Genomic DNA, 19,512 nt, shown 5'->3' with positions numbered 1-19,512 from the left:
TGAAGTCTATATTAGCTGAAACACTGCCCTACACAAGTATTTCAATGTGGATTCCAGATGTCATCTGGCTCACACTGGGGTCTCCCTACTTGATAGAACTTGCAGTTTCGGGATAAAATATGAATGGGGCAGACAAGAGATCTCTCTGCCCTTGTTGCTTGTTGGAAAGAAACCCAGCCATGAACTGTAAATGACCCTCAATTTATCTCAGGAAGACTTTCCTGGGTGGTCCAGAGCACCTGGCAAGACACTGTAAAGCAGTTTATATAGGACATGGTTGACTTAGTAACGAAAAGATCATAGAAAAATTAAGGTTGGAAAACACCACTAAGATCATCAAGTCCAACCACATGCAAGGACTGGGATATAGGGAAGGATACACACACATTTGAAAAGCCTTAAGGTGCGACTGGGGGAATTGCAGCTCATCCTTCTTTACAATTGTCCTGGGGAAATTAGTCTGAAATGATATTTAAATCAGGATAATGAAATTCACAGAGAGATGCTGATGATTGGAGAGCATGGGCCCACTGGCTCCCACTGAGGGATTGTGACTCAATGACCATGCCAGGAAAACGGTGGCTGAAGGAATCCTGCTCCACTCCGTGCATTTGGAGATCTGGAAGGTTTCTAACCAGGTCAGAGGCCCTAAAGGCCTTCCTGAGGGAACTCAGGGGTTGCAGGATGAGTGGGAAACTGTTCTCGTGGCTCTGCAGCTGTCCTAGGAGAAAGTAAAGAAGAGGATTAAACAGGCAGGTAGGGTGCTCAGTCCCAGCTGTGCTGGTTAACGTGCTGATACCTGGCTTGGAAAGAGAAACAGATGGATCTGCTGATGGCACAGAGCTAATTTAGGTAGCGAAAAGCAAGGAGGAGCTTCAGAGATGCATAAACAAGGGAATTAATAGCATGGCAGAGGAGGTTAAGCCCTGGTAAAATGTAAGCTAACTCAGGAGAGAGGGGAAATCAAGCAAATCAGACAGGACAGGATTCTCAGATAACCTGTGTCTGCTCGAGAGTGACACTTCTGCATCAGCACAGACAGGTCAATACAAACCTCTTTTCACTCTGTAATTGCAGACAAGAAAGCCAACAAAACACCAGGTTTTATAAATAGTGGGATGCTGACTAATGCTGATAGGGCCTTCAGATAAAAATCAATGCTTAGTCTTAAAAAAATAATGTCAAAGCCATGCAGACAGTCTTAGCTGAGATCTGGGGCTCTGGACTTTTAGGCTTCTCAGCCCTTTTCCAGAAAGTCAAAACCCTGATAGCATAGGAAAAACGTGACTGCTTCTCTGTATACTTTGTGCCATTTGCAGAGGGACAAATTTGCACTCTGCTGGCTCTCTTTTTTATGATGTAGGCACACACAGGTTAATCTGTTCTCATCTCAGCTTTGTCCCTTCCTACCATTACTTCATTCATGAATTTGGGCTCACGGGTACAATGAAAATGTTGAAATTGCCCTAATATACCTGAGGAATTCAACCTGATTAGGTGACTTGGGCTTATTTTTGCTGTCATCAGCAGATCCTTCAGTGCCATGGCTGCCCAGTGGGACCCAAGACCCCAGCACCACGACTTCTGATCTCATCACACCTCTTGGTTGCCTTCCACCAGATCAAGCTGCCCAGGGCCCCATCCAGCCTGTCCTTGAACACTTCCAATCTGACCACAGTCAAGATTTTCCAAGGGGATAAATAGAGATAATGATGAGTTTCATAGCACTTCCTGTTCTGAAAGAGATCAGGGGTGGCCAGAACCAAGAGAGGCAAAGCGCAAGGGGAGATCAGCTACAGGATCAGTAGACTTTAATAAGGGAATGCTTATTAACAATCCTTCTGAACAGTCAGAATAACTGTAAGATTTACATTTATTCCCTCTAGAGTGCATTTTACCATCTTAGACAGGGCATTTTGTGGTTAAAAGCTGCATTTTGGGTGTTTATTGAAGTTCAGCTATTTCAGACCAGAGCCTTTTGGTAACTGCAGCAGTTTTCTTCCTCTTTGCTTTTGCTTCCTCTTTGCTTGGAGTCATTAAGGAGGAGGATTAAGAGAAGAGGAAGAACATGGTAGATGAAGTCGTGTACCTCAGCAGCGTGAAGCAATTGCTGTCACACCTGTTATGTTAGATTGACACTGTGGGATAGGGAAATAATGGAAAATGGAACACTGCCATTTGGATCCAAGACAAGAAGGGAACTGAGGGTCTTGGAGCTACAAAACCAAGATACTGTGACAACAGAGCCCTCAGAATTGGGTAACTGATGAAAGGAGCAATGCTTGTGATTCAAGAATGGCCCATGTGTCTAGAACCAGCTCAGAGCACTGCAGAAGAGCAACACGTGGTTAACAAGTTGGTGATACTAAAGAAAGCATTTTTCAGAGCTGGGTCAGTTTGGGACTAAGGAGGCAGAGATGTGGTGCCCATGTGAGCTGACCCTTGCACAGCTGAGCAAATTATTTATGTTTACCTATCTTGAAAGCAATGATTTCCAAAGAGAAAGAAATGGGGAGAATTTATGGAGGGAAAAAAAAAAAAAAAGAGAGAAAAACAAGTTTTCATATATACCCATGTACATACCTTTACAAGAGCTAGAAAATGTAATTTTATCATAAACTTCAGTTGCAATAAATAGACCATTTTATGTATCCACTGGGGAGGTCTGATGAAGATGAATTAGCATAAAAGTGACTCAATCTCCCTATGTCTAGATTCCTCTGATTACACTCCATTTGTTTTCTGCTTATAATGACAAGCTACTTTCACTCATCAGCAATGTTAGCACACAATTTTTTTTCTAGCTGATGATACTTACATGTTTTTTTGTTTTGGAAAGAGTTCAGAGAAATCCAGAAAAAGACTGGTATTTTTTTTTTTGTTAACTTTCAGGCTGAATGTTAGGAGAAAATTCTTCTCCAAAAGTGATGCAGTGGCACAGGCTGCCCAGGGAGTGGTAGAGTCACCATTCCTGGAGTGGTCAGGAGCTGTGGAGATGTGGCACTGAGGGATGTGATCAGTGGGCATGGTGGAATGGGTTGAGGTTGGACTTGGGAATCTTGAAGGTCTTTTCCAACCCTAATGATTCCACGATTCTATGAGTCTCCATGATCTGGTTTTATTCACCAGTATTTTTTGGTGAAGTATCATTAAGAAATATGCCCATCCAACTCCATGTTTTCTCTCCCTAACTGGAAATTGGGTGTAATTCACCTACATACAGCATGAAGATCATCACATTCATCCTCACCACCTCTTCTACAGCCAAAGATTCCCATCCTGCTCAGCCTGTCTGAAGTTTTTTCCAGAACTCTGGTCATTAATCCTCTCTGCTTAAACTTTTCTTAGTCTATTACACCTTTCCCCACAGTGTATGGCCAGAGTTAACATGACAATTTCAATTCTCATTCCACCAGGGATATCACTAAGTGCATACTATCATTATGCGCACGGCACGATGATGTTTTTCCTTTATTCTCAGTTCTTTTCCTAATAATCCCTAACAATGTTCTGGCCTTTTTTGACCATTGCTGGGTACAGAGCTGAGGTTCTCATTTCAGCTATTCACAAAGATTCAGCATCTCTTCGCTGAATGCTAATGACTGCTTTTGAGTGCATGACCACATATGCATAGTTTTTTCCTCATCTATATTATTTTGCCCTCATTAGCACTACATTCATCACCTGGCAATGTAATATGTTGAGATCTCTTCTACAAGCATTTAGATTAACTGTTGACTGCCCTGAATAATGACAGATAACTACCAACCTGTTTACATCTTTCCCAGGATCTTTTTGGAATATTGTGACCAGTGTGGGCTCCAGCACCACCTTAAGGGAATTTCTAACAACCCTTCTCCACTGTGAAAGGTGCCTGTTTAATCTACTTTTTTTTTTCTCCATTTATTCAATGAATTATTAAAGTAGAAGATCTTTTACTTTACCCCATCACAGCTCAGTGGATGACATCACTTCAGAGGAATTTGCAAAGTGAAACAAACAGACAAAAAACAGATAAATCTCAGGCTTGGCATAAATAAGCTTATTCCCAATTATGATTTGGGTAAATATGAAAAAAACAAAATCCATACTGCACTAGGCAACAAGTACCTAATGTATCTTAAAAACATTACAGCCCCTGCATCTCTTCAAAAGGCAGTAACTAATGGAGGGATTGGGAACCAAAATAAATGAGGAAGGATTTGGAAATGTCTTCAAATGAATTAGGAATCTCTCAGCTGAGTGCTGAACAAAGGAGAAAAAGGCTTCCTGCACTGCAGCTCTATGTGAGAGAGGCTGGGTGAGCCTCTTGCTTTGAGTCTTAGATCAAACAGAGCAGTGAAAGCACTATTAGTGATTGTTTTAAAGGAAAAGGGAAAAAGATAAAAAGATTTAGCCTTCACATTTGTATAAATCATAAAAGGGAAGAAGAGGAAATCTTTGTACTGAGGTCCGTTTGGGTCAGCAGCAGGAGGTTCAGCACTAACAAACTGTTTTCTCCTTTCACCAAAGCAGGTGCAATGTCTGGGCAATATTTTAAGCTCAGCAGGACTTGCCAGATCAGGCATAAAAATATAAACCAAGCAGCACTTTATGAGAAATTAACCTGACTTTCTCTATAGGAAGAGCAGGAGTACAAATTTCTACATCAAGCCCATTACTTCTCCCTGAGCTAGAACACATATTCAAAAACTTTCTTTTTTTTTACTCTCTCCAAAGTTTTACATGTTAATACCTCACACACTGAGTTGTTGATGGGGAACCTTTATTTTTCTTTTTCTGATGTGGATTATTATGCTGAACTCCAAAGTCCACTGAATCTAGCAACCTTTATCAGAAGTGTCTTCACTGAATACCTGAGGTCTTCAGCTTTAACTGCAGTTTCAAAGAAAGGAAAACTAAAGGAAGAAAGCCAATTCTTCCCACTGAAGCATTGAATCTTACATTTGCCAAATCAGGTCAAGGGCATCAATTTGTTTGAAACTGTTTGTATAATCAATGGATATCAAGATGTTACAATCACAAAATAAACAAGAGAGTTAGGCAAAGTAGATTATGATAACAAAGGAGAATAAATGGAAGGCTTACCATTAGTTGGGCTCACCACAAAACACCAGAAGGAGGGATCTCCAGATGAGATCCTTCCCTACTGGTAGCCAGCTCTTAAATAGGTCTAGGTGAATTGGTGAATTGCCTTCACCTGTGCTCCTCTGGCTCCTCAGGTGATCAATCAGAGGTTCAGGCCATGACTCAGTAGTTCCCATACACTGCTCCTTAATGTTGCCACGACCATTTGGATCCTGAATTAGAATCTAATCCTGTCCTCCATAATCTTCATAGTTCCTTCTTCCATAATTTCTTTAGTTTTCATAAACACAATCTCTAATATATCATCTGGATCCAGATTAAAAATAGAGCCCAGAGTAGGACCTGAGGCTGTGGTCTTGATGGACCACGTGAAGTCTCCTTAGAAATCAGAGTCAATCCTGATTATATCCAAATATTTTAAAGCCAGACCTATCTGAGGTATGGATTTCCCATTGGTTCTGCATTCAGCTGGCAATAGTTCTAACCAAATTACATTTTCTTCTTCTGTGAGACTGTCATGTGAAACACAGAGCTGTTAAAGTCAGTGTAGTTGACTGATCACCTGCTGTATATACGGGGCATGTTTTCTCCTTCTAGAAATACTGATTAGATGCAATTTGTTCTCAACAACTGTGCTGGTTGTTTCCATGTATATACTGGTACAGGATTTATTTTTTTGTTGCTCTGTTTTTGTTTTTTTTTCTTTCTGGGAATTGAACTTTAGTTGTTGATGGTGCATTTGTGTATGATGGTGGGGGTTACCTTAATTAATTCCCTACACCTATAGAGCTTTTAAAAGCTGGAGATGGGGTTAACACCCATAGTGCAGTTCACAATGGATGACCAACTCACAAGACTAGAAAAAATGTTCTTCTAATGCCCTGTATGTAGAGTAGAGAAGAGAACATAAGAAAAAGCTCAGAATGTAGAATGGTAAGGCTCAAAGGGAACCAAGAGGGCTTAGTTTGCCCCACCACCAAGATTCTTCTGATCTAAAACAGCACCCAAGACAAACATTTGTCTGAACTCCAGTGATGGAGACTCCACATCCATGCTGGTTAACTAATTTCAGGAATGGATGATTAGAAAACTCTTTACTGATTTTTTTTTTTTGTGTGTGTGTCATAGACAATCATAGAATCATAGAATCACTCAGGTTGGAAAAGACCTTAAAAATCATGGAGTCCAACCACGACCTTAACCATACTTCCCTAACTAATGGGTAATGAAATGTTGATTCAACAGCTTCGCTTTACATACCATCTTTTGGGTGGCATCTTTTGGCTTAGGAAGATATGAGATGCAGCCTGGGTTTGAAGTTTATCCTAGGCAGAGGAATGCTTTTGCCAAGAGAGCATAAATGAGTATTTGAAGTACAATATATATACTCATTTATGTGTTTCTACGTGTATCTCTGTAAACTTATCTAATAATACATATGCATAAATATAATTCCATAAGAAAACATATCTATATGCTGTCATGCCCCCACAGGCTAACGTTTTGTGAAGCAACATATACTTTTGTATGCCTAAAATAGGTTAGAAATGAAAATGCCACAGCAGGCAAAGTAAAATTGGATCTGTACTATGAATCATCAACTGAAAACTGTAGTAATAAACATGCATAAAACAGTGGCAATTTACACACAGATTAACATTGCTGCTGTCAAGGTAGCAAGACTTTTAAACCCATTAAAATTACTTTGCTGTAATAAAAACAGGGTAACCCAAGGACATTTACTTTCTCCAGTAGTTTGTTGTGAAATTCCAATCTGCGCCGAGGCAACTTGTAAATGACAAAGAGCTTTTGGGATAACTCAATGTAACTGTAGTTTCACTGTGCCAGTGTGATGTTCAAATGAGTGTAAAGCTGGGCTTTGGGTTTTTGTGGGTCTTTTCTTTCGTTTTGGTTTTAGTTTTTTTGCATTCACCTCAGGTGTCTTTGAAACTCTGCAACTGAAGACTCAGTTTCACAAGGAGAAATTATGATGTTATTCTGCTTACAACCACGTCGCCTTGTGAAGCATTCTAGCTGTGGACAACGCTGGATTTGGGACATTCTCTTTCTGAGAAAAACATCATCCCTCCACAAAACAACTCAAATTTCTGATCCATGTGTTATTTTATTAGCCTTCATAGCAACGGCAGGTCTGCAAGGAAACAGCAATGGGGATGAAACAGGCAGCTTCGTTATCTCTGAGCAGTGGTGCTGTTACTTAATTATGGTTAGATTTCAGTAAGAATTCAGAGTTGAATGTTGGGCCTTGGAGTTTTCCTCTCCATCCATGAAATATCTGTGGAGGAAGGGAGAGATAATATAGAACACAGGTGCTGGACTCAAATTATTTTTTGGTGAAATACCTGGATTCTTGATTTAAGGTCTTACTGAGATGGTTGCATTTGCCAGCTGACTTCATCTTGGGCAGAGCCCATGCCTTGCTTGAGTTTTCTTTACATAAGGGAGACAAGTGAAGAAAGTTCAGCAATTTTCAACCTGTGTGAAATGTTCTGCTTGGGACAGCATTGTGAACAGGAAATGGGAGAGCTGGGCATAATAAAAGGAAAACAGTGTTTCCAGAAAATGCACGCACACAAAAATTTATGCCTACTCCCCAGCCTTCAAACCCCAAGATACCTGTTATCCAGCAGGATTGTACAGAAGAGATCTTTGAAGTTAGATAATTTTGGCTTATTGAAGTGAACAAAACTGAACATTTTGCTCTTAGACCTTTTATTTTCTTGTGTCGTGGGACTTCTAGATGGGTTACCATCTCTACTTCTTCCCACTGGGGACTCTGCCTCGCAGCACACCATAGGGATTGGGTGGTGTGTGATTTGTCCTCCAGGACAAATGTTAGTCTGAATTTTGATGATGCACAGAACCACAGTAAATATCTTGTGTTCCCCAGGGGAGAAGGGGAGGCAGAACTTTGCTTTCTGTCTGTTTTTTTTTTTTTTTTCCCAGTATTTACTTCTGCTCCCAGCTTATGCCTTTTAACATGCTCCTGCAACCATTTTGTACATGTATATCAATGGATAGCCTAGGATGTTCCAAATTAAACATGAAACACCTACCTTCAGCTAAACAGATTTTTTGCTCTAGATCTCTGTAACAGAGTTTAGACATCTGGCTCATACTTAGACATCTTACTGTAATGGAGTTGTCTTCATCCATGAGCTGATTCCCATCAAGCTAACCAAAGAGAGCAAACATAGCTGTGAACAGTTTCAATGTCACTACACATGATCTGCACCTCCATGGAGGGGTATTTAGATGTCTGAAGATGGGAAACAAATGGATTCCATTGCACTCAATGGCTGAAGTTACCTTGGATATCTCTGGGCAGCTCCCAACTCCAGCAACAGTCCTGTCCTCTGTGGAGAGGTCTTCAAAGCAGGTCTACTCAAGGGCTGATTTTTAATTTCTGAATGGCATTCAGCAGTAGAAGTTTTACTGTGAGGATGTGAACACAGAGATGGCAAAATGACCTTGTTGACCTAATGTACATTGAGGACTAACACTGAGTTTTCTCTCTCTACGTGGTCACTTTGGCCTATGGACAGAGAAACAATTTAACTATGGCATGGATGGGCTAACTAATGTCCAAACAAAGAGGGCATACAAATACCTGTATCAGAGTAGGTCTTTTTTTGCTGAGTAACTGTTCTGTGACAGTAGGAACTATGTTAAGAATATAGGTGAAGAAAAAGCCTACCATGATATTACTTGAAATATTCTCCTAGCAGATAACAGTCTCTGTCTCAGGGATTTTTTGGATCAAAGATTATATAAATGCTTCCAAATGCCCTTGATAGACTTCTTTACCACGAAAGCACCTCATTACTGTTCTAACCCCTATAATCTTTTGGCAGATGCAATATCTTGCAATAAGTGCTGCAATTTAAGTTTGTGCCATGTGAAGAATTACCTCACTTAGTTCATTTTGGTAATTGGATTTGATGTCATTTAGCTCCTGTGTTATGAGAAATAGTGAACAATCATCCATATTCATCTTCTCCCTGACACTCTTGATTTTACCATCCTCTGTCATGTTATTCCTCAGTCATCTCTGTTTTGCAGGAAAATGCACTTTATTTTAATTGTTCTTCAGATAGATATGCCATGTCTTTGGGCATGTTTGTCAGCCTTTTTTTGAACCCTTTCTAAACTAGTCTAATCTGAAGAATAGACAATAATCCAATTAGAGATACATCACAGAGGTGAAAGGCTGTTTTTCAGGTTGTTCTTGAACTCTTTCCCAGAAGATTTACTATTTACTCTTCTCCTGCCATCAGATATTGGCTCAATGTTTTCATCTTACATCCCCTCTTGGTTTTCCCTTTTGCCTTTCCTCTTCCAGTGTTTTGGTTCACGATGTATCTCAACCTTCACAAAGCCTCAGCAGCATTTTCACCAAGCTCTTGCAAGAGCTCTGCTGTGTCTGTCAGATTTTGTTTAATGATGTACCTACTTTGGTTGATGATGATGGTAGGTCTGTGTGCATAGTGACCTAGAGAATGGTGTAGGGGCAGAACCACCCGGGTTTGACCACTGACATGTGCAGAAAGACAGGAAACTTGGGACAAAAGCTTGGGAGCTGGAGGAGAGTATGCTTAGCTTTTTGAGGAGCTTATGTGGTCCAGCTCACAGATGTCACAGCCTGATTGCCTTATCTGGCCTTGGAAAAGTCTGTACCCAAACTGACAGTTGTATTCCTACATCCAAAGCAGGTTCCAGGCTCTCCTCAGCTTTCGCTTCATCTCATCGGAAACCAAACCCAGCAGTTCATCAAATGCTGTCTCAAATGCAGACAAGTGCTGGAAGGCTGCATGAAGATATACATGATCTTTTAAGGGTTGCAATGAAACAAAATGGCTGAGTCAAACTGGGAGAGATGTTGGACCACCACCACACTTTACTACACAACCCTAATCCCTGACTGTGCCTTAGTTACACAGGTCATACAATGTTACACCAGTTACACAAGTCATACAATGCTCTCCATGGATTAAACTTGGGATGAGGAGAGATGCTCAGCCCAGCACTGTGGTTCTGGCTCTGAAGACTCACTCAGCCCTTGTGACTATGGCATGGGTCTTGCTCATCATGCCCTAAAGAAAGTCAACTAACAATTTCCTCATTGAATTCAAGCAGGGCATCAGCCTAGCTTGTCAGTCATGCAGAAAGGAAGGAAGTCCCTTCAGAAAACTGAGAGTGGCATCAGCCAAGAGCATCCTTTGCTGCAGGCTTGCCAGAAGACACAGCATCTGCCTCCTTCAGTATCAGCCTGACTCAACCACACACAAGCACAACCAAAATGCATAGGTCAGTCATGACAACCTCATCCTGGAGCTGTTGAGCTGCAGTCAGAGAGCTGTTTCTGTAGGACACACAGCCTTGGGCTCTGTTCCATCATTTGCTTTGTAAAGAACTATTTCTGGGATACCTCTGTCGGATGTTTTCAGAGCTCTGTTTCTTCCTTCACCACATTTCAGTCTCTGTTATATGATGCTGCCCTAGAGTTCTGTGGGGCAGTTATCTTCTGTTCTTAACCTGTTCTCCCCTTTGGGATTTCCAGCTTAGAGCCCTTCCCATGATACACAGCCATGAGGAAACTGCTGCCTGGTATCATCAGGATGCATTTTGGGAAGTGGACTATCTAAAGTGAAGCTGGAGCATGTGAAATGCTGTTTTATTTCATCATGGGTAGGTTTTTTGGTGTTTTTTGTTTGTTTGTTTTTTTGTTTGTTTGTGTGTGTGTGTGTGTGTGTGTGTGTGTGAATGAAGATGGAATTTGAACTTCAGAAGAAAAAACTATTTCTTTTCTCCCTAGTGAAATCTTCAATAAACTGAGATTTCAGTTTTCATTAAAAAACTTACCCTGATGGAAGTTCGTTCACCAGATCTGAGCATAACCATAGGATCATTAAGATTGTAAAAGACCACTGAGATCATCAAGTCCCCACACCAACCCATCCCCACCATGGCCACTAAATCATATCCCTCAGTGCCAAACCTACTCTTTCCTTGAACATCTCCAGGGATGATGACTCCACCACATTTCCTGAACGCTCTTTTGAAGAAAAATATTTCCTAATCCCTAATATGAACCTCCACTGGAGCAACTTAACGCCATAACCTCTTGTTACCTGTGAGAAGAGGCCAACTTCTACTTCACTACAATCTCCTTTCAGGATGTTGTAGAGAGAAATAATATCTCCCCAGAAGAAGAAGAGTCTCTTCTTCTTCTGACTGAATAATCCCAGCCAGACCAAACAATGACATAAAAAACTCAAATCCCATAAACCATGCAAATCCCACAGACTGTGCAATAGCTTTCCCTCCTCTTGCTCTCCTTCATTCCCACAAGTCATGGCTGCATCCACACCCCTTCTGCTACATGTAGTACCTGGGAGAAGGCATGGCTTGGTCCAACCCCTTTATCCCTATGTGGCATGAGGTAGACAACATTCTCTTCTGACTTGTCATCACAAATTCTTGCCTGAGGGAATGATAATCCTTGTGGAATTAAAAAAAAAAAGCCTTTGTAAAAAACACAGTGGCTGGTAGTATACAGATTTTACTTCCTCCCTCTCTCATCCCCTACAACCTCTGTTATAAAAATCAGACACAGCAGCAGTTCACAACCATGTTTTAGACAGGTTTGTGCATGTATTTGGTACAAATAAACAAAAATATGTGCATTTTGTTTCATAGAGCTTACATCAATCCAACATTACTTGAATCACAAAACAGAAATACTCCGGCTAATAAATACGTCTGGGAATGAAAAATAAAAATCTATACATAAAAAATTCCAATGTCTGCTAAAGAAAATGTACACTTATATACACACTGTAAACAATAGTAATGCAACCCAACTGCTGTCCAGCTCAGGCTGACAGGGACGTTCCTTCTTCCTCAGATGGGACTCATGAGAGTCTACAGCTCTTCACTACTCAACACTCGACTCATTGAAGCAGCAAGCTCTGATGATGCAAGGGTGGCACAAAGCCAGTGTGATGAGGTGATTGCTACTGGATAACCAAGGGATGAGTGCTTTGGGAATGGCTCGCTTGGAAAATTTGGAGAAATGGGGTCTTATCCTCAGCTGGTCACATCCCTTGTTGGTCCACAAAAATCAATGGGATCAGATAAAATTTACCTTCTGAAGTCTGAGCTCGTTTTTCCAAGCTTGGAGTTTAATGGAATCAGAGGGAAAAGCGCAAGCTTAAATACTTAGGTCACATTTCATACAACATTGTCCTTCTTCCCCTGGAGCACAGGCAGACCCAGTCTCCCCTAAATGAGGATGTACAGAATCCAGTCCCAGTATGGATTCTTCTGATGCAATATCCTAAAAGAAAGGAGGGCCTTAGGTGAGAAATGAGTATTTTCTCTTAGTGTGGAGTTTGAGATTTTTTCCTACAGCACCTTGTAGAGTATCTTCTCGGGGCTGATTAAACACCCACAGCTGCAATGGGGGAAAGTAAATGGGCCAGAGTGTGGGCACTGTTGTATGTGTATGCACAGGTGTGCTTACACAGATTTAATCCTCCTTTTCTATCCTGTGAGTCTTTAAAAGATTGGGATTGAGAGACAGAAAAAAACTCAGAATATTCCTTCTTTCCCTTCTCTATCTATTACATATGTAAAAGCAATAAAGAGAGCGTGTGTGTCAGTATGGTCATGGATGAGCACTTTACTCAGTGCTATGGGTGTCTGGCTGGATTCCCACTGAGGCTGTGCAGCAGCACTGAGGCAGATCTGCTCCTGAGCATCAGAAAGAATCCAATGGAAAGCGCCCATCTTCCCCTTGGCTAGACTTTCACAGGCAGGTAGTAATGCATTTGAGTTCAGTGTAAATGCAGTGCTGCCCATTTGTCTTGATGAGGTTAACGGCTGGGAGGAAAATATTTGGTCAAAATCTGCAGTAATTCATCCAGTTCAGAGTCCATTGCATTGAGTAAGGGGCAGAAAGGTGCTATGGGTGCTGAGATAGGGTCTACTCTGAGTGCCATCTCTCAGCATGGGTTTAGATTTCCTTTAAAGCAGATGAACAACAGGTAGGAAGTTGCATTCTCCATGCCATGCCTGGGAGTTCTTTGTCTCCTTTGACAGCCATCCTTAAAATGATTAGGTGGATGTGCAGTAAGCATGCTCATGAATGATTCCTGAAAGGTGTGGGGGACAGTGCTGATGTGGACTAGTTTCCATACAGAATATACTCAGCATTGTCTCCACCCTTGATCTTTATGTTCCCATTCTTAATTCACCTTCAGATTCAGACTGCCTCCACCACCTATGTGTCTCATGCCTCTGCCCATGGCTAAATCTTATAGTCATTATTTGTGGAAACTCTTAGGCTCACTGACAGTCTGAAACTTGATAAAAACAATGCCTACAATACATGGCCAAGAAAAGTTTCTTAAATGTTCAGCTCAGGATCTGTGAGCTTGCGGCTGGGCTATCCTGTCCCAACTGCATCCTCCCTGAGGTCCTGGGAGGAGGCCATGGTGCCTTCCTGAGGGAAGGGGACTGTGAGACTGAAAGGAGGGCAAAATAAAACACCACACTCTTACAAACACAGCTTTTGTCCACACTAACCAAGGTTAAGTGCTGCTAAGGCTTTGATGTGTCAGGAACAAGGGAAGCTGCCTGGGAAAGGAGTCATGAATATAAAGTCATTGAATCATCTGGGTTGGAAAAGACATTCAAGTTCACCAAGTCCCACCATCAACCTGACTGGTTCCACCACTGAGCTACGTCCCTTAGTGCCACATCTATCCACCTCTTAAATACCTCCAGGGATGGGGACTCCCCCGCTTCTCTGGAGAGCCCATTCCAGTGTTTGACCATCCTCTCCATGAAGAAATCCTTCCTGATATCCAATATATATCTTCCTGGTGCAATGTGACTGCTTCCTCATGTTCCAGTATGATCCTGACTGGAGAGAAGATGCATCCATGTGAGAGAGCTCCCACTTCATGTCAGCTCCATTTAAGTAATGAGTAATAGAGCCAGAACTTAAATGGCTCTATGTCTGCCCACCACACTCCTGCTGAGTCACAGCTCTGGTTGAGTGTGAACATGAGCAAAGCACCTAGGATGCATCTTTACTCAGTGCTGTTTGACAGAAACAGCAAGTGAGAATAAGAAAGGGAAAGAAAAAGGCTGGGGATGGCCAATATCAAAAGGAGTTGCTTTCTCTGTGTCACAGCAGGATGCTTGCTGGAACAAAGTGGGCTGCACATTTTTTCACTGGAAACTGGAATAAGAAACGTGTCACAGGTAGGAATTAGAGAAAAAAGACCTGCACACCCATTGGATCAGTGTATAAATCTGGACTGTTCCTCTGTCCTAAAACCAAATGATGTGGTGGTGGCAAAGCTCTGGGCACCACAGACATGATGGCTGAGGGACAAGTTTCCCCAGCCCTGCTTGGGAATACTGCTGTTTGCTCACCCAGGCAAAGGCCTGGGCCAAAGATCCTATTGAGCCCCACAGTCCTGCAAGCTCCCAACACGTTGTCTAAAGGATCAGCTGCCAGCTCCTGCTCACAGCATCCATTCTGGATGCCACCTCTGGATGGAAACGTTATCATGTATACTAAGGCAGAGTTGGCACCTTCTGGGGTTCAGTCCTTCCAGTAGTGGTGTTTTTAAGGCAAAGAAGACATCTTGTATTCCCTTAATTGGACAGCTTCTTCCAAAGTACAAGATAAGCATCACATTGGAGGAAACAGACTTTTCTGAAGGCCATATTCACCCCACACTTCCCCCTCTTGCCACAGCTCATTACAATGGGATATTCCACTGGCTCTTATTTGAGGAACACATAATCCCATAGAAGGAATTGATGTCTCCATGGAGGATACTTCTAAAACCTTTGGGCAACTGCATTTTATACCTGATTGCTGCTTCCAGTCTGCCTGACAGACCCATAGATGGTACCCCTTTGTTTTTCTGCAAGATACCACTAAAGAAACCATCGACACCTGTCCCAGCAGCTTCAAATATCCGTTTCTCTCAACCCACAGCAGTCTGTTAAATCATAGGTTTGATAGTCAATGGTTTCCATAAAGTCATGAGGGATCCCAATAGAGACAGACTCCACCTCTGTCTTGTAGGTGGCCGTCACCCCTCCTTTGCCGGACCCTCCCCGGATTTTGTTAGAAAGGCTGTTCATCTTCTCTTTCAGCTGGGTGGATGCTGGTTTCTGGAAAGGGGTGAGCATTTTCCAGCCCTTGAAGCTGAGTGTTCGCCTCTTGCTCGCTCTCTCCTGCAAGGAGGAGTTAAATATGAAGGAGCTATTCAGGGTGCTAATCCTGGGCCTCAGGTCCGTCTCGGAGTCCTGCACACAGCTGTTCACCGAGGCCCCTCGCCAGTGGTGGTCGTAGACACGCCAGATGGGCCGTCTTCTGCGGTGGCATTGGCACTTGAGCAGCCTGATGAACGCTCTCTTGAACTCCTTGCTGGAGCAGGGGTAGATGATGGGATTCACGCAGCTGTTGAAGTATCCCAGCCAGAAGATGACCTTGAAGACCATTTCTGAAGGCTTCAGAGATGGGAAGAAAGAACCTTGGAAGAGATGGAAAGAAATAAGGTTAGAAAAAGTGAAAGGACATGGCAGCACAGTGTAGCAAGGCTGATGGACAGCCATTTCCTGGAAGGTGAGCCCAGAAAGAAAGCTGAAGTTGTGTTTCTGACATTAGGTCCTTGGCTTGCAATATTACTGATATCAAAGGAAAATCTGAGCACTTTAGTACTGGAAGGTATAGAACGTAAAGATGGATAATACCATCTTCTTAGCAGGAACCTCCCAGCCTCCACTGTAACAAGGCTTGTAGTCGCTGTCCTGCTCTAAACTGATGCAGGAGAGCCAAATCCATGAGGCATCTTCCATATCTCAGGACTGAGTGGCTTTTTGAGACCTTATAGCAATGTCTGAGGGTATTATTTTGCGGATAAGATTCGATAGTCTGGGGAGGCAGACCTCAAAGGCCATCCAGTTCCCAGTTCTAAACCCCACTGCAGGCAGGGATGCCCACCACTGATTCAGGCACAAGGTCAGGTTGCCCAAAGTCCCATCCAACCTGGTCTTGAACACCACTTCTGAGCTGGAAGTCCCTGCTGGTTTTCCTACAACAGTTGAGGTTTTCTTTGCAGCCAGAAGATGTCAGTGTTGCTCCCACATGGCCCCATTCCTTAGCATTACCCACTCACGTCCGAAATAACTTTCTGACTCAGCCTTAATTTCTTTTAATTTTAGCTCTGGATGACAAATCATGTCACCATGTGACTGAGCGTTAATTCGTATTTTAGTAAATAACATTAGCTCTGGATATCATTATTATTTTCCCCACGCTCAAAAGCCTGGTGTCAAAACAGTCAAACAGGTGCCAGATATTCAGGACTAAAGCTCTGAACTTCCACAGACTGCATTAAAAATCCCTACAATGGTGGTTTTCTACTTTTTTGATAGGAAAAAAAAGCCACCAGAAAAAAAAAAAAAGCCATCATCCAGGAAACTCAGAGCTGTGATTTAGGCAAAGCCTTCTTACATTCATCCACCCCTCCACAGTGCAGAGTTTGCAGACAGACTTAGTCAGTAATGGGGGCTCAGTGGGGTATGTTGGCTCATACACAGTGGGATATGTGGGCTACCCCATCACAGAGAGATCTCCACATTTTCTGATGATTAGGGCAGGGAAAGCACACACACAGAAGTATAAATCAAATATCTGCCACAGGCCAACTCAAGCCATAGGGCTGGAGCTCATGCTGGCTGTCAATATGTGCTGTGGGTGGCACGCAATAAAGATAGCAAACAGGCCTGATGTCTCTGTGCTGAAAAGACCTGGGGCTGTCATGGAGATGGATGGCATTTGCAGAGTAATGAGCAGCTTCTGGTGGTGCAGTCCATGGTCTCAAACAGAGCTCGGATAGAGGTCTGCAGAAGCCGTGCCCCTGCTGTGGTTGTGTTTGAGTCAAAGAGTTTATTCCTTCTGGGTTAGTGCTGATTTTAGAGTTGTATTGGCTCATTGACTCACAACATCAAAATCTAACCACAGAAGCACCATCCGTGCCCCCAGCCCACCCCAAGGATCCTGATGCAACATTCCATCCTGATGTAACATGGACCAGTGGTAGTTTCTAAGATCAATGCCAATTCCTATCCTTAATTTCAGATCTTGGCCAGAATGGGTGGGAACATTTTGGGTGGGGAAGCTCTTTACCAAGAGAGTGGTGAAGTGCTGGAAAAAGCTGCCCAGAGAGGTTGTGAATGCCCCATCCTGAAGGTGTTAAAGGCCAGGTTGGATGGGGCCCTGGGCAGCCTTGTCTAGTGTTAGATATGGAGGTTGGCAGTCCTACCTGCGACAGGGGGGTTGGAGCTTGATGATCCTTGAGGTCCCTTCCAACCCAAGCCATTCTATGATCCTGTGATTTTCCATGTTCCACCCTGGTCCAATCTCCAGGACCATGGGTTCCCTGGCTTTCAGCTCTGCAGTAAGACCTTACATTGTCCAATCTTGACTCTACCATAGCTTGCTGTGAGCAGTAGGGGCTGAGGCAGGCAAATAAATCCTTGAGGCATGAAATCTCACTCACATTCTTGTCAAGGGAGAGGTTCTGTGCCTCAGTTTACCCACTGGAGAAAAAGGACGATTGCCATCATCTCTTTCACAGTATTATTGTGAACCCTATTTGCACTGTGCATTTGGTTCTTAGAGGAACCATAGCTTTATGCAAAATACTTTTTTTTTTAATTGAGAAAGAGGAAAATAAAACTTCATTGCACTGTGCAGTTTCTGTGCTATGTTCTTTGTTCTAGCATCCAGATTGTGAATACAAACTGAATAGCACAAGCTACAAATTCCCTGTATTTCTACTTTGGCTGGTGTTCACCTCCTAGAACCTTGTGTACATCTGAAGACAAGGGGCTCATTACCATCATCATTACCATGCAAATAAGCATGCCCCTCAGAAGAAACGTGTACTGTGTGCATCCATGGTTTCCTCTTTTGATCATACTGGGATGAACAGAACAGGGCAGGGAGTCCCCAGAATAGTTCTCTGGCTTGTAATCTTGTGCATGCTGGAGCATTTGGCTATCTTGGTAAGCACTGGGAAGTTACTTCTAAAAAAGAGATTTTGGGGCCTTTAAGAAGGATTTAAGAAAATAATAAAGTACGGAGAGAATTAGCTTGTTCTTTGTGCACACGAACATTGAATTACATTTTGATAGATGGAAGGTTTACGAATTGAGCTGTAGGATAATGGATCATAGAATCACAGAATCATTAAGATGGGAAATGAGTTCTAAGATCCCCAAGTTCAAACCCAACCCATCCCCACCATGCCCACTGATCACGTTCCTCAGTGCCACTTCTCCGTGGTTCTTGACCCCCCCACCTCTTCCCTGGGCAGAAATGGTGTTGGAAGAAAGCACTAAGTTAATGGGCACCTAAAATGCTCAGGAAAAAGTCCGATACTTCCAAGGTCTAGAAATAGAAAACCGGAATAAAATGTCAGGTATAGCAAGGAGAAATGATACATTAGCATATGAGCTTGAAAACTCAGTGCAGGATCATATTTGGATGATCTCAAAACATCAGAAACTTAACAGGGCAATATCAAAGGTGGTAGATGGAGTCCAAATGTTTTAGGACCTGTGTGACAGCACTATTTTTGAACTCTCAGTTGTATCTTGGTGGAGGATGTTCCCAGGCAGGGTGGGATGCAGAGCTTCATCCATTGGCTGGTCAAAAAAGTTCTGTGCTGCCTTGTGCAGATGCTACTGAGGTCTTCATTTTCTCCTATTATATATATATATATATATCCATATAATAATGCTCTTGGGGGGATAATTGAAAGTCTTTTTTGAGTTCTAGTTCATAAAGTACTTACGAGCATGAAGTTCATTATGGGCTTTTCTGGCCACAGTCAAAGTGTTTTCTTTCTTTTCTTCCAGGCTCACACGAAGTAAATTAATTAAATTTGGCCCAAAGCAATCATATTTTGTCAGTTTCCACTTATTACATAGCTTGTACCCTTCCTTGCTGGACTTCTATGAAGGACAGTATAACTGACATGTCTGCCAAGCCATAGAACAATGGACTGGACATCAGCAAAGACTTCTGCCTATGTGTGGGGCTGGGAGTCTGAAGTTCTAGCTAGTCTTTTACAACCTTCTCCTCCATCTACTGTCAATAAGTTCCTCTGGCCATCTGCAGGCATATCAGGGTTCACAGAGGGTTAACATCTCCCTGCAACTGGTGGCATATCTTGGGGTGATGCCTTCCTAGGATGGATCCAAGAGCTGCTTGGCGAAGGGAGGAGGACAGTGCGTTCACAGTGACTCCAGCATTTTCCCCAGAGGACGATGGCATTAGGATATTGAGTGGAATTCCTCAGGCCT

At 42.7% G+C, this 19,512-nt stretch overlaps 1 protein-coding gene across 4 annotated transcripts in view; it reads right to left on the bottom strand.

The window, feature by feature from the left end:
- Positions 1-11,731: 11,731 nt before the first annotated feature.
- Positions 11,732-19,512, bottom strand: part of ADRA1D (adrenoceptor alpha 1D) — a 40,100-nt gene continuing 32,319 nt past the window's right edge. The window contains exons 2-3 of one of the 4 annotated variants that reach the window (XR_007376809.1): positions 13,894-15,671; positions 11,732-12,448 (exon numbers count right to left, since the gene is read on the bottom strand). Coding sequence is in view for 2 of the 4 variants with exons in the window: in XM_048943654.1 (XP_048799611.1) it covers positions 15,103-15,671 (569 nt within the window). In the remaining 2 variants the exon portion in view is untranslated. Of the gene's footprint in view, positions 15,672-19,512 lie in introns of all 4 variants that reach the window. The other 3 variants (XR_007376810.1, XM_048943654.1, XM_048943655.1) reach the window with 3 other exon arrangements.

The sequence above is a fragment of the Lagopus muta genome, chromosome 4, assembly GCF_023343835.1.
Source record: "Lagopus muta isolate bLagMut1 chromosome 4, bLagMut1 primary, whole genome shotgun sequence".
Lineage (NCBI taxonomy): Eukaryota > Metazoa > Chordata > Aves > Galliformes > Phasianidae > Lagopus > Lagopus muta.
Note: the sequence above shows the minus strand (reverse complement) of the source record. Positions and strands in the feature narration are given on the sequence as shown.